At 41.4% G+C, this 16,110-nt stretch overlaps 1 protein-coding gene across 1 annotated transcript in view; it reads left to right on the top strand.

Moving 5' to 3' along the window:
• The window catches only part of stxbp5l (syntaxin binding protein 5L), a 598,592-nt gene that overhangs the window by 426,879 nt on the left and 155,603 nt on the right, over window positions 1-16,110 (top strand). The window contains exon 19 of the mRNA XM_041210884.1: window positions 7,882-8,033. Coding sequence (XP_041066818.1) covers window positions 7,882-8,033 — 152 coding nt within the window. The remainder of the gene's footprint in view (window positions 1-7,881; window positions 8,034-16,110) is intronic.

Genomic DNA, 16,110 nt, shown 5'->3' with positions numbered 1-16,110 from the left:
CAAACTGGAGGAACAGCACCTCATCTTCCGGACTGAATATTGAATTCAACAACTTTAGATCTTGAACTCCCTCCTCCATCCCCACCCGCTTTCCATTTCTTCCCCCTTCCTTTTGTTTTTTCCAATAATTTATATAGATTTTTCTTTTCCCACCTATTTCCATTATTTTTAAATCTTGTATGCTGGGCTAGTCTTTCCACCCCAACCCCACTAGAGCTGTACCTTGAGTGTCCTGCCATCCATTCTTAATTAGCACATTCGTTTAGAAAATATCACCACCTTCCACACTTCTTTGTTCCATTGTCTGTGACATCTTTTGATTATCTGCTCCTATCACTGCTTGCTTGTCCCTACAACCACACCACCACCCCCCCACTTCTCTTCCCCCCCCCCACCTTAAACCAGCATATATTTCACCCCTCTTCTAACATTCAGTCAGTTCTGTCGAAGGGTCATGAGGACTCGAAACGACAACTCTTTTCTTCTCCGCCGATGCTGCCAGACCTGCTGAGTTTTTCCAGGTAATTCTGTTTTTGTGATGAGAAAAGGAATACCGAGGGACTCAGATACCCAAGCTGCATTTGTTGCATTGGGCATAGCGCCAACCATATCTAGCGGCCTTGGCTTAACTGCCTGCCAATAACACAGATCTCTGAAGGCTTTAGGCAAGCAGGAAGTCTGTCACAGAGCTTTGTCATCTATCCAAGCTCCAACTAGATTCAACATTGCCAATAGTAATCAAGGACACCAGAGCTCTCAATTTTGTCTCTTGCCCATTCCAGGCTACCGCTGTCATTTCAACTAATGAAACCCTTATATCAACAGGTGCCTTACACATTGCTCAAAATGTCATCTCTCTCATTTCCTTTTCTACAGAAGGACAGCAGCAGTGTCACCTGGTTACCCAATCCACTTCACTGCTGCATTTCATAAAGTACACAGAACCATCAGGGCAGCGGGTTGTTACTATTCCTCAATTTTGGCTGTGACTCAGTGCTATATTCTCAGCTCACTCAGTATATGTGTAGCTATATTGGTATTTGCAAAAATTGATAAAAGAAACATACAAGCAATACTTTCAAACTGCTTTTACAGTCCTCCAATTTAGTTTCTAAGAGACACTTTCCAATAGAACTTGTAAGATACTGTTATTTTCTGTGGTTGCACAAAAGCCATGACGAAGATGAATGAGAATGATACAAGCCATAAGAATTGGATGGTGTTATTAGTCAACCTCCTTCCTTCTCCGGTTCACAATTGTACTTTTCAAGTAAGCATGAAAAATATTGTCAAGTTCTAAACAGAATAGACTTTATTAATGACTGTTTTGAATGATCAGCTTAACCAGGTAAAAGAGAGTGGTTTTTCAACTTCAAGTTGTATCTTTTGAGACCTCTGAAGAATAATTGAAAACCATACTTTATCTACATCAAAGGTACAAATTGTGCAAATTGTTAAAACCTCATTTTTGAAGACAGTGTTGTTCATGAAGACATTTGCAGTTCTTCACTTCTAGGAACTTCAGTCAAATGAGACTCCCTGATGCAACTGTCCCCAACCTCTGAAGAACAGGCTTTACTAACGTCATCTTCTAATTGCTCCTGAATAGCATCATTACTGTTATGTATTTCCTTTGGCAAGCACTGCTTGGGCTGGATTTTAGAAACCCGCCAAAGGTGGGTAGGCCCAGAATTTCCCAGTGCCAGCTGGCATGCAGATTTGTCAGCATTCTCCCAACTCCAGGCCATTTTTATGCAGGCAGGTCAGGCAGGGTGATGGCTACCCAGCCGCAAGCAGCCAGTAACTCATTAACATATTTAAAAGGCCTTTCAAGGCTAAAGATTTTTTAGTCAGCCTGCAGTACCTGGAACCTGGCTTCTGGAGTCTGAAAGATGCCTGGAGGTTGCCCCTCAGCAAAGACTATGGGCCAGGACCCCAGGATCAATCTGAGACCTTGGCAGCTTTCTTCAAATCAACTCTTAAGAATAGTGCACACATGAGTTCAACTTGATTGCCAGTTACTGTCAGACATGGCCCAGATTTTCACTCCTGAAGTGGGAACGCTGAGTCAGGAAATTTTCAGGCTCACCACACCCAGCTTGGGAATAAGTGCCCTGAATTGCAGAATCATCATTTCAGGTTGGTTAAAAGGCCTGCCCCAGTTCTCTGGGACTTCGTCTCACTTGTGTTGTTCAATATTAAGCCCTGTAACCCTCATCCCTCAAACCTCCCCACTTCTCTACCCACTCCCCAGGTCCAATCCATGCCAACTCATGCCAACCCCACCCCTTCACTCATCCTTATGGCCCCTTATAGACCCATGCCAACTTAGTGCCAACTCATTCCAATCCATGCCGCACCCACCATGTTTACCCTTAAGCCGTCCATGTCAACTCACCCAGTATTCACCATGGACTGACTCAAAAGTCATGTTGAGATGAAATAAAACAAAGTTTTAGGTATCTATAATAGACTTCACTACATAAAAAACACTCTCATTGATAAAAGCCCATTCAATACATTTAAATCCTTATACTTAATCACTTATAAAATCAAACATTTGTACTCATGCTGATCCTTTAATAAGCTGTTGGAGCTTATAATCAAACTATGAACTTACAGTCTTACTTCAGTCTGTCTGCAAGCATGACCCAGACCTCCCTGTTGCTTGCCATTTCAACACTCCACCCTGTTCTCACGCCCACATGTCCATCCTTGGCCTGCTACAATGTTCCAGTGAAGCTCAACACAAACTGGAGGAACAGCACCTCATCTTCCGACTAGGCTGTTTACAGCCTTCCGGGTTGAATATTGAGTTCAACAACTTTAGATCATGACCTCTCTCCTCCATCCCCACCCCCTTTCCGATCCCCCTTTTTTCCAATAATTTATAAAGATTTTTCTTTTCCCATCTATTTCCATTATTTTTAAATATATTCCCATCCATTGTTTTATCTCTACCTTTTAGCCTATTTCAATCCCTTCCCCCCACCCCACCCCCCCTAGGGCTATCTGTACCTTGCCCATCCTGCTTTCTACTCTTAATGTCACCTATTAGCACATTTCTTAGCTAATATCACCACCGTCAACACCTCTTTGTCCTTTTGCCTATGTCATCTTTTGGCAATCTCCACCTATCGCTGGCCCTCTATCCAGCTCTACTTGTCCCACCACCCCCCTTAAACCAGCTTATAGTTCACCTCTCTTCTATTTTTCCTAGTTCTGTTGAAGAGTCATACAGACTTGAAACGTTAACTGTGTTCCTCTCCGCAGATGCGTCAGACCTGCTGAGTTTTTCCAGGTATTTTTATTTTTGTTATGAACTTACAGCCCTCGCTGTGATCATTGGATGTGAAAAGCAGTAATAATGCTATAATGATAGCCCTTATGGTTATCCAACAAATAGCTATTGAAACTGCAAGCATCAATTTTCTTTTTCAACTCAGAGACACTGGCAGGCTGTTTCTTTTATTTAAAGCGCAGGACATTTAGATAACTTGACAGCTCCACAGACTTTATCTGCCTTTTACAAGCATTTATATTTATTCTAAAAAAAAAGTAGGTCACATACTATAGGATAATGTCGTCAGCTCTGAGGTCAAATGGCCCTGTTGGGCTTGTGTTTCCCCCATGTGTGAGTCATGCCCCACGCCATTCCCCAGCTGCAAAAATAGGATCTGTTAGAAATGAGGGTGGGATTTCCGCATCCAGTGTCCTGACACCAATTTGGATAAGGGTCAGAGTCTCCGCGACTCCATGAAAATCTAGGCCAATGTCCTGCTATCTCTGAATTTGAAAACATTGCAACCCTCCTCACACTAATCTCATGCAGCAGCACCTCCATTTCGCCAAACATCAGTTAAGGAGTTCAAGTTCTCTGCTGTTGTACCGTTTGCTGACAGACTTTGTATCCTGCCTCCACATTTATTGTGCTAATAATGATTTTGCTCCAAACAACACCTGGAAAGGTTGAAATGTGCATTGCAAATTTGTTTAGCTTTCTTAAAGGTGGTAGTAATTTTCTTTTATTTGTTCAATGGATGTGGGCACCACTGGCTAGATAAGCATTTATTGCCCATCTCTAATTGCCCTTGAGAATTTTTGCTCCCATTTCTGGCTACTTTAAGTGCTGCATCTCTTTAGAGTCAGCCATTGTCAGCAGCCTTCTAAGGACTACTCAATTCCATCCACCCACTTTTCCAGCACGTTGCCAGCACCAAACTCAAGCTGTAAGATTGCCACCTTTATTAAAATGAGACAGCCCTAGCCAGACCAGGACTCATCAATTAGTGCTTACTCCATTTAATCTACATGCAAGTTTCCAGCCCTGACTGGATTGTGTGAGAAAGGTACCTCCACAGAGAAAAGAAAAATTATTTAATGAGATTGGAAGAAACCACTGAAACTGTGTCCTATTTATGCAGTGCATGTTGGGATGCTTTATTTATGGAGCTGATCTGGTCTCCCACAGAGAGAAGAAAAATATTTGATCTTTTGTCCCCAGCTGTTTTCATTTTCCTCTTTTAAGTTTGCAGAATAATGCCACATTCCCTAAGCAGGGAGACTATAGATGGCTTGATCTTAGGCTTCCACCAAAGTGACTCTGTAACATGTTATTCTTTAACATTCCAGTTGCCAAACAGAACTGTTCGAACTGGATGGATGCATATAGTCACCTGGAATTCCCATAGGGACTCCAACCACTAACTTAGAGAAGTTTTGATGAAAATCTTATAAAGGTATTCGACAGAAAATTTCCACTCATGCCTGAGCCAGTTCTTTGTTAGTCTGACTCTTCTCTTTCTCCATAGACCTGCAAATTTGCCCCCTTCAATTGATTATCCAATTCCCTTTTAAAATTTATTTTTGAATCTACTTCCATCACCATTTCAGACATGCATTACAGATTGTGACAACTCACTGCTTAAAAAAAATGTTCGCTCATTTGCTTTATGTTCTTTTGTCAGTGCCTGTACCCTCTGATTATTGACCTTTTTGCAACTGTAAGCAGTTTCTTCTTAGCTGTTCTTTCAAATCAGTTCATGGCCGGGATTTTCCATGCCCGCTGGCGTCAGGCATGTTCAGTAGCATGAGCGGACAATATGGCAAGAACGCCAGAAATAGTTTCACAACGTTGTGAAAGCAGTTTGCGATTGTTCGCTCCGCCTGCCAATGGTGGGTAGCATTCCCCGCCATTGGACGTCAGGAATCTCATTGTAATACATCAGCATATCATTATAACGCCAGCCCGCTGGACTCATTACACCCCGCTGGATCATCCGCCCACTGTGTCTTTCTGCTGACGTATTTCACAACAGCGTATATAAGGCGTGCGCTTGGCGGGCTGCACTTTACTTGGGACTTCAAGGTTTCTTTGCCTAGCTTGCTTTGGTCAGCACTTATAGTCACCAGCACCAGGCTTCACAGACAACACCACAGCACTTTTAGGGGGGCACACAGGTAGGTCTCTACCTACCAGATCAGCCATATGTGGGTGACTTTTCATCAGCTACAGGGCAAGGTCTTGCTTGGGGAAGATGGAAAAGTGGCTTCAGGTAAGGGAAGAGGCTGCAGGACAAGAGCAGTACTGGGGATGGAGGGTATCCCAGGGTGTGTGAGGGGGCACATCTTGATCTGTGCAAGTGGCCTCAAGACGGTGAGGGCTGAGGAAGCATTCTCCAGAGGAGATGAGGCCAGATGGACATGTGAGAGTAGGTGTGTGAGAATGGGTGGTAATGTCCCTTGAGTTGGCAATGAGTGAGATGTCAGTGAATGTGTGATGGGCTTAAGTGTGTGAGTTTAGAGTGATGAGATGGTTGCCGTATCCGGACTGCACAGATGAAGTCATTCATTCTCTATCTGTATTGGATGGCCAACCTCTTCTGTGCAACATTGGCACTGATCACCGGAGTATGGCCAGAGCGGGGGTAGAGGACATCACAATGGGCCTCCATGGCATCCAAAAGATGCTCAAGGACTGCAGACTTCTTGCCTTTAGGGGCCATGACTTTTTTGCTGCAGTCCCGGGCTGGAAACACTGAGCGCGGCTCTGCTTCAAATGTGTCTGGCGTGATGAAGTGGCGAGGTGATGTCATGGCGGTTGAATGAGAGCCCGCCAGCCATGGAAACGGCATGTTTCCCAGGAATGCATATGTAATGCGGTGAGTTTGGGACAATGCGGTGTGAAAATCAGCCATCCTGGCCGGTGGGTAAAACGTCACTTTATCTGCCGCTACCGCACTTAGTGCAAATCTGGGACGATCCCACCCCATGATTTTGAACACTTCTATTAAGTCTCCCCGTAAGCTCTCTGCTCTAAGGACCACAACCCCAGTTACTCTAATCTCTCCATGTAACTGAAGTCTCTCAACTCTAGCATCCTGGCAGATTCCTCTGTATCCTCTGCAAGATCTTGACATCCTTCCTCGAGTGTGGTAACCAGGTTTGTAGACAGTACTTTAGATGAGGCCTATTAATGATTTGTAAAGGTTTAGCATAACTTCCTTGCTTTTGTATTCAATGCCCCCATTTACAAACCCAAGTATCCTGAATGCTTTCTTAACTGCTTTATCAACTTGTCCTTCAAGGATTTGTAGATATGCATCTCCAGGTCCCTCTGCTTTTGCACCCTCCTCAAAATACTACCATTTAAATTATACTGCCGATCTATGTGTTTCTCCCAAAGTGTATCAGTTCACACTTATTCGTATTAAATGCACCTGCCTTGTCTCTTCCCATTTTACCAGTCTGTCTATGTCCTCCTGAAGTCTGCTACTATCTTGTTCACTATTTACTACATTGTCAAATTTTGTATCATCGGTAAACTTCAAAATTCTACTCACTATACCCAAGCCCAGGTAATTTATATATAAGAAAAGCAATGCTTCTAATTCGGACTCCCAGGGCACCCCACTACATACTTCCATTCAATAATATGATTCACATAGCTATAATCTGACTCTTCCATCAAGTTGACTGTAATGCTAAATTACAACTGACTTTATTTCAGCATATCATTGCATAAACAGATTATCTCATGTGAGAAACGGTTGTCAAGTATAAACATTTAACCGAGTGAGAAAAATTACATCTGTATGTTGTATAAGGCTGAAAGCAAAATACTAAGACCTCACAGAAGACAGTACTTTGCAAATGTGACATTCACTTGTAAATGTGATCAGTTGAAAAATGGATTATGAGTTATAAATGAATTGTACAAAAACGTAGGAGACTTCGTACATGCAAGCATCAAAGTTTCCAACCAAGCAATCAACAAAGCCAATCAAATGTTGAAATATATAGTCAAAAGGGGTAGAATAAAAGTTAGAGAATTCATGATCAAACTTTAAAGTGCTCTGGCCATACCACCTCGACTACTGTGTCCATGTCCTCACTGAGATACAGGAGTCATTCAAGAGCTGGAAACATAAAAAAGCCTCAAGGCTGATTTCCAGTCTTAGAGTTATGAGGAAGGACTAGTGTAACTTGGGCCCTTTAGTCTTTAAAAGAGACATTTGATGATTAATCTTACTGAGCATAAAAAATTATAAATTGTATGGAAATGATAAATCAAGAAAATTACTTTTAATCAAATGGGTCAAAAGAGTAATGGGTTTAAATTAGTAAAAGGCAAATGTAGGACTCATATTGGGAAGTCCATCTTGAAATGGACTCCCAGAGGGAGTACTGGAAGCAAAAACTTGGAATAATTTAAACTCTGAGGTTTTGAGGTGGAAGGATAGTTTTACTGTCCTCCTTCATTTGTAATTACTTTGTGATCTTTGTAGTATAAAAGTCTGCATCATTCTAAATAAATTAATTTGTGTATTGCAGCATGAAAACAAAATTTTACCTACATTTTTCTTTGTACTTTATCTGCAGTGTGGCATTTGGAAACTGTAATGGTTTGGCTATTGTGGACTTTATGCAAAAGACCATTCTACTCAGCATGGGAACTATTGAACTTTATGGTACAAGTGACCCATTTCAAAGGCAGCTTAGATCTCCCCGAAAAAGCAAGCAGCTCAATGCAGGTAAAATCCAAATATTAGTTATAGTAGCTATCATTTGTTGTGATTGAATGCACATTACATGAAATTCTGCTTATTCACATTTATTTTGTGTTCTTACCTCTATCACTTGTGGTGTACACAAAATGCTGGTTGCTAATCTGTCAGGAAGATTTACATATTTGAGGAAAGGCAGCATACCTAGATTACAACTGATGAGTAGTGCAAAATATTGCAGTAGTTTTGTATATTAATTGTATTGGTGTCTCAATTGTTTCTCTAAAATTGCTGAATTTAGAGATGTGACTATAAACCCGGATTTAATAGTATTTATATAATAACATATACCTAAATTTTCGAAGGCAGTATCCTTTTCTGTTTAGACCCTATGCTTTTATTGAAATTTTCATTTTTAAATGCTAACTACATATAAATCCGGGTTATTTTATTTAATAACAGTTCAGTGCTTAACTGAATTTTCATGTTGTTACTTCAAATATCAGTGATTTACTTGTACAACATTTTAAAAATTCATCCATAACTACTTATGCACATCTTGTCTTGTGAATAAACAGGAAATAATTATGAGTGGTTCTGAGTTCTCAAAATGATCTTTGTTATGCTATGGCAGATGATGTGTGCCAGGCGGACCAAATCCATGAGGGAAACTTGGTTGCGCTGTCACAACTGTTTTGCAAGTTATATTTATTACAAGATGTGTGCACTGAATTCAGAAGTAATAAGCCCACCAAGACCTTGAGAGATTTTTAAAAAGTAAATTAAAAATATTTACTAACAAGATAAGAGATTTCAAGCACATACATAAGACTACAATTACTACTATGATAGCTCCTAAAATTCCTAATTAACCTGACCCACAGTTACGCTGCTTTTAAGGCAACTGTTCACAATAGATTTTAGATTTAAAATAAACTCAGCAAGTTAACACAATACCCTGGACAGTGGAGTTCCAAATGGCTTTTCTCCAGCTTCAGTTTCGTAAAACAGCAGACAAATGCTGGAGACTTCATTACTGCTATTTCACACTCTCCTGTTAGATCTTACATGGCCATCTCCTGATACATAGCCTTTTATTCTCCTTTATATGTTTCTTTCTTTTTAATATGTAAATATTAAAATAATATAAAGTTCCATACATCTTTGAAACTGTATCCCCCTCAGAATATTAAAAAAAATTAATGTTTTCACGACATATTCTCAGTAACCTTTGGGAAAAATAAACACATTCCTTGGCGCTACTTAACTGGTTAGTTGTAAGCAGACTGAGATCCCTTTGAAATCCAAATCTCCCTTCATTTATCAAAAAATGCAAATTCCCTTCACATCTTACATGCTAAGCCAGCATCATGTTTACTCATTAGCATGTCAAGCACCTTGCTTCTTTTGATGAGTTAAAGCTTACTTGACTCCAAATGTAATTAAATCACACACATACAGGCCCAACTATACCTACCCCCATAAACCTACTTCACAGTAAACCAGAAAAATATAATATACACAAATCCTTGATATTACCAGAGGTCATTTCAGTCCAGTGTCCAGGTTTTAAATGTCCAATTTCCCTTTTGAGCATTAAACCCTCGAAAATGCATCTGCAATTAGATTTTCTCATCCAGCCACATGTATAATCTGTAAATTAAATGGTTGCAGTAATAAACTCAATTTGAACAGCTTTGGACTTTGGTCTCGAAGTCTGTCCAGAAATTATAAAGGAATATGGACTGTATAAACAATTGTTTCTGACGAATTGCAATGTAAACCTTAAAACGCTGCACGCTAACACCAGATCCAGTCTCCTTTTCGATCATTGAATATTTCCTCTGTTGTACATTCTGCTTTCATGAAACATACCATGTCGGTTTCTCAATTACAGTTTCATCTTATTGCAACAGTACAGTCCCAATGCTTATAACACTTCCGTCAATGGCCAACTTAAATTGCTTGGCATAATTGGGTATTGCCAAAACTGTATTGTAGTCAATACAGTTTTAAACTGTCACATGCCTTCTGACACTCCTGTGCCCAATGAAATTTCTTATTTCTTTTTAATAGTTCAATGGAGCAACCACACTGTTAAAATTTGGTAAAATTTTCTGATAAAACCCATTCACACCCAGAAAACATCAAAACTTCTCGTTTTGTTGTAGGCACAGGGAAATCCACAATAGCTTTGACTTTCACACCTCCATGTCCAATGGTATAGCCTAGATATGTAACTTGCGCTTTTGCAAATTCATTTTTAGCCACGTTCATCACCAAATTAGCTTTTTGCAGTCAATTAAATCATTCTTCCCAGTGTTGTAAATGCTCCTCCCACGTTTGACTGAAAACTATCAAGTCGTCAATATAAACAGCACATTTGCTCAGTCCTGAAATTACTCTGTCAGTCTTTGAAATGTTGCAGGTGCATTTTTCATACCAAATGGCATGACCTTAGACTGATATAGTCCATCTGGTATCGCAAAAGCCAATATCTCCTTTGCTCTCTCCAATAACGGTACTTGCCAACATCCTTTCAGCAAGTCAATCTTTTTGATAAACTTTGATTGCCCCACTTTCTCAATGCAATCTTCTAACTGTGGTATAGGATAGGAATCCGCTTTTGTCATTGCATTCCCCTCTCGACAGTCCTTACACAGTCTTTGTGTTCCATCCGGTTTCGATACCACCATAATAGATGAATACCAGTTACTGCAACTAGACTCAATGATGTCATTTTGAAGCATGAATTCAATTCAACTATGCTGTTCACACACCTCCAATTCCCCCAAAGTGAAGGCTGCCAAGCGCACGTTGCCTGTGTGCTGTTGTGAAATACGTCAACGTGCTTTCCCGCCAATGAAGACGGACAAGGGTCCAAGAGCCTGGTGGGGTGGCCTTTTAATGATATGCTTATGTATTACAATGAGTTCCCTGATGACCGTTGGCAGGAAGCGCAGCCTGCCGTTGGCCGGCTAAGCGGACGATCACGACATGTCTTCCTGCCATCGTGAAATATATCATGCCTTATTGTCCGGACATGCCACCTATCATGCCCGCCGCCAGTGGGCACGGAAAATTCCACCCAATGTCAGCTAATTGTACTTCAACACCTTTTCCCTGCCTTTTAAGTTTCCTCTTCTTCATGTTTCCACCTGTGAGCTTGTGATCTCGTTGCAACACAATCTGGAAACAATCCAGGATGCTCCTTCTGCAACAATTCTGTTGAAAGCACCTCTATAAGCTGCTCAGCTACCATCAGTATCACCCACACCTGTGATCCAGCTATATCATTACCTTAAATAAATTGAACTGCTTACAATGCACAATTTTTCCACTACTCCAACAATCACCTCACCTGTTTTCCACTTACTCTTTAAATTTACCTTACACAGTGGAATAAGTTTGGCATCTCCATGAACCCCACTTATTATTACCTGTTCCTGCAACACTCCATCTGAACAACAAATATCACTATCCCATAACATTAAGGATTGACTAGCCCCTATGGGCTGAATCTTTGGCTCAGTGAGCAGGGGCGAGGCCCACTCGCTGAGGGCTAAAATGATGCATGGTGATGTCGGGCATGCGTCCCGATGTCATGGCGTGTCATTTAGACTTACAGTTCGGCAGGTGCGCACCCGAGTCAGCTGCGCACCTGCTGAACTGTCAAAGGCCTATTAAGACCATTTAACTGTCAATTAAAATAATTAATGGATCTTCCCATCCAACCTTACGATTGGCAGGCAGGCAAAGAGCCCAGGCGGCCTTCATAATTTTCATGGAACCTCATCCAAAGGCGGGATGAGGTTTCATGAATGATTTTAAATTTTGAAAAAAATTTTCATTGAAATTAATGCACATGTCCCAGCTCATATGACAATTTCACATGAGGGGACATGTCCAAATATTTTTTTAAATTTTTTTTTCAATTTTTCACACTCAGATTAATCTCCGAGGCAGCTCTGTGCCTCCCCACGCCCCCTCCCCCCGGCACACAGGGAGCACACAGCATTTCCGGGTGTGCGTCACACTGGTGGGCCATAATTGGCCTGCCTACGTAAATTTGCGGCATGGACCCAATCGGGGGCATCGATCGGGTCTGTGCCCACCCGCAGCCGCTCCCACACCACCGCCCAACAGGCAGAAAATTCTGCCCTATGTCTCTTAAAATTTTAATATCTTTACTTGCTCCACCCTGTACACATGGAAAGATTTCCCCTTCATTTACAAAATCTTTAAATATTTCTGCAACTTGCTCTTTAGAACTCCCTTGGGTAAATTGTGAACACATTTTCACTTCTTTACCTATCACTGATTCTTTCTGCTTTACCTGTATACAAACCACTGGTTTTTACTGTGCCTGGACGTCAGAACCCACAGTACTTTTACTTGCAATTATTGTGATGCAAGAAAGTTCTGCAATAGATTTTCCCTGTATTTTCCAACGCATTGACTTTGTGTGCCCAACGTTATTACAGTGAAAATCTCAATTTCAGAGTGTCACATCTACCCTCAGCACCTTCATTTTTAGCCTGTTAGAAAAAAATCTTCCTGAGAATTCCCAACTACTCCCCATCTTCCCTGACCATCTACCTTCCTTTCATCTTCCCACATTCTATCCTTCTCTAACTTAAAAGTGTGATGAAGAAAGATTTAGGTCTGTGAACCAACTCACAATTATCAGTTATCTCTGCTGCTTGTCTTGCCATTTTAATCCTCTGTTCCTTCACATGAGTTCTCATTACTGAAGGAATTGAATCTTTACATTCTTCCAAAAAAATCACTTCTCTAAGAGCTGCATATGTTGTCTCCACTTTTAATGCCTGTATCCATCAGTCAAAATTACTTTGTTTTACTCCCTCAAATTCAATTTAAGTTTTCCCAGGCTGTTTCCTTATATTCTTAAATTTCTGTCTATATGTCTCAGGAACCAACTCATACACACTCAAAATAGCCTTTTATACTGCATCATAATCCACCGACACTTCTTCTGACAATGAAGCATAAACTTCATGAGCTCTACCCACTAACTTGGACTGTAAAAGTGATGTCCAGTTTTATTGTGGCCATTTCGTCTGTTTAACTATCTTCTTAAATGATACAAAGGACGCCTCAATATCCCTTTCTTTAAACTTCAGAAGAGCTTGCAAAAATTTAAACATCTCCCCACTGGATTTCAGGTTGAAGGTTTTTCATCATTAGAATCTTCCTCAGCATCTGAGGTCGTTTTAAGCAGATATTCTCTTTCTCTTTCCTTCTCCCTCGCCTCCATTGCTAACTTTTCCCTCTGGAGATCAAGTTTTTGGATATCTATTTCTTTTTGAAATACTCTCTCTGTCTTTTTCTCTTTCTTTTCCTGTTGCCTCTAGTTCAAGTCTTTTTCATTACCAATGCTTGTTCAAATTCAGGCTTCTTCATTTATAACTGAAGTCTCACTACCTCCAGCTGTGACTCACTAGTGTCGTTATCACTTCCAATTTCAAATGCTGTGCTATCACTTCAACTATGCCTGCTATCTTTGCCTCTCCAGGTAACCTCAACTTCAACTTATCCACCTTATTCAACTTACCTGTAGATACTTTTTGTAACCCAATCAGAGTTATACCTTCTACTTCCAAAAAGGTTTTAGCCATGGATACAGCCATTTTTGCAGTCTCACCACTTTAAAAATCCCTCACACCAAATCCTGAATTCAATCTGCTTCTCACACTCGTAATCTTAAGATTCACCAACTCCAAACAAATCAAGGAACTTCAAATATTCCCGGACGTGCCCCCAATTTGTTATGACATGGCAGATGATGGCCAGGATTTCCCGGTCGGCGAGAGGGGGCAGGGCTCACTCGCCAATGCGTAAAATGATGCGGGATGACGTCAGGCAGAACTCCCAATGTCACCCCGCCTCATTTCGATTTTCAGGTCGGCGGGGGCTCAGCAGAATCAGCTGTGCACCCACCGACCTGTTAATGGCCAATTGAGGCCATTGACAAAGTAGTTAAAGTAATTAATGGACCTGCCCGTCCAACCTTAAGATTGGTGGGCAGTCCGGGAGCATTGGCGGGCTTCAGAAAAAACATGAAACCTCATCCACGGGCGGGATGAGGTTTCATGTAGGTTTTAACTCAGGGAATCCCGCCCCACCCGCACAGGGAGCACATAGCGCTTCCTTGAGGACATCACGCTGGGCGGGCCTTAATTGGCCTGCCCACGTAAAATGGCGGCACACTCCCGATAGGAGCGGCTGTTTGGAGGCGTGCCTTCACGTGCCCACTCCTGAACTTGCCCCCCAAAGGGGGTAAAATTCTGCCCGATGTGTTGCGGGCGGCTAAATCCACGAGGGAAACTTGGTCACACTATGACATTGGTTTTGTGCTGTGTGCATTGAATTCAGAAGTAATAAGTCTACCAAGAACTTCAGAGATTTTTAAAAATTAAATTAAAATATTTATTAACAAAATAAAAGATTTAAAGCACATACATAGACTACAGTTACTACTATAATAACTCCTAAAATTCCAAATTAACTTGACTTCCAGTTACACTCCCTTTAAGGCAACTGTCCATAATAGATTTTAGATTTAAAACAAACTCAGCAAGTTATCACAATACCCTGGACAATAGGATCCCAAATGGCTTTTCTCCAGCTTCAGTTTCATAAGACAGCAGACTCAAGCACAAATGCTGGACGCTTCATTTTGGCCATTTCACACACTCCTGTTAGATCTTCGATGGCCTTCTCCTGACACATAGGGCAGAATTTTGCCCTTGGTGGGCGTGCGGACCCCACCAGCTCAGCAGCGGGCGGACAGCCGACCCCCATCACCAAAATGGGGCCCACTGCCATTTTGAGTGGGCAGGCCAATTAAGGCCTGCCCAGCAGCCTGCCCGACAGGAAGCGCTATGCGCTTCCTGTGCGGGGGGGGAGGGAATCCCCAGCTGTCAAAGTTGCTCCCCGAGACAAAGTGCTGTCTCAGGGAAATTACTGACAGTGTAGAAAAGTTAAAAAAAATAGAGAAATAAAAATATTATTAACATGTCTCCCTCATGTGACAGTGTCACACAAGATGGGACATGTCAATAAATATCACATTACATTTATTAAAGTTTTTAAAAAGGAACATGAAACCTCATCCCGCCAGCGGATGAGGTTTCATGTATTATCAAAAGCCCTCTGGGGCTCCTGGCCTGCCCGCCAGCTTTAAGGTTGGACGGGCAGGGCCTTTAATCACTTTAATTACTCTGTCAATGGCCTCAATTGGCCATTGATAGGTCGGCGGGCGGACAGCTGATTTCGCTGTCCGCTCGCCTTCCTGAAAACTTAAAGGGAGCGGGATGACATTGGGGGTTCCTCCCGATGTCATCCCACGTCATTTTCCCGTCGGCGAGCGGGCCCCACCCTCAAATCGCCAATGGGAAAATCCTGGCCATAGCTTTTCATTCCCTTTGTACATGTTTTCTCTTTTTAATATGTAAAATCTATTGTTCCATACGTCTTTGAAACTGTATCTCCCTCATAATATAAAAAAAGTGTTGTCACTATGTATTGTCAGTCACCTTTGAGAAAATAAACACATTATTTGGCCTTTCTTATCTGGCTAATTGTAAACAGACTGAGACCCCTTTGAAATCCAAATCTCCCTTCATTTATCTAAAAATGCAAATTCCCTTCACACCTTACATGCTAAGCCAGTATCCATGTTTACTCATTAGCATGTCAAGCACCTAGCTTCTTTTGATGAATTAAAGCTTGCAGTCTACTTAAGTCACACGCAGACAAACCCAACTGTACTTACCCCATCAATCTACTTCACAATAAACCACAGAAAAATATTATGAAAATTATTATACTTTCATGACATCTTTAATGTTTTAACAAGTAAGAGGTTTGCTTTTATCAGTTGTAATTTAATGTAAATACAGTGTGCCATAGCATTGTTGCTGTTCTGCAACATGATAATCAAGCAGTCAAGTCTCGGGGCTGCCTGATTCTCATTGTTCCAATATCCTTGGCAGTAGTCAACCAGGTTACTGGACAGAGCATGTTGCACACAGAAACAGAAATTTATTTTATTCTTTTTCCGAAATGTATTAGCCAGAAA

This window comes from Carcharodon carcharias, chromosome 18 (assembly GCF_017639515.1).
Source record: "Carcharodon carcharias isolate sCarCar2 chromosome 18, sCarCar2.pri, whole genome shotgun sequence".
NCBI classification, from domain to species: Eukaryota; Metazoa; Chordata; class Chondrichthyes; order Lamniformes; family Lamnidae; genus Carcharodon; species Carcharodon carcharias.
Note: the sequence above shows the minus strand (reverse complement) of the source record. Positions and strands in the feature narration are given on the sequence as shown.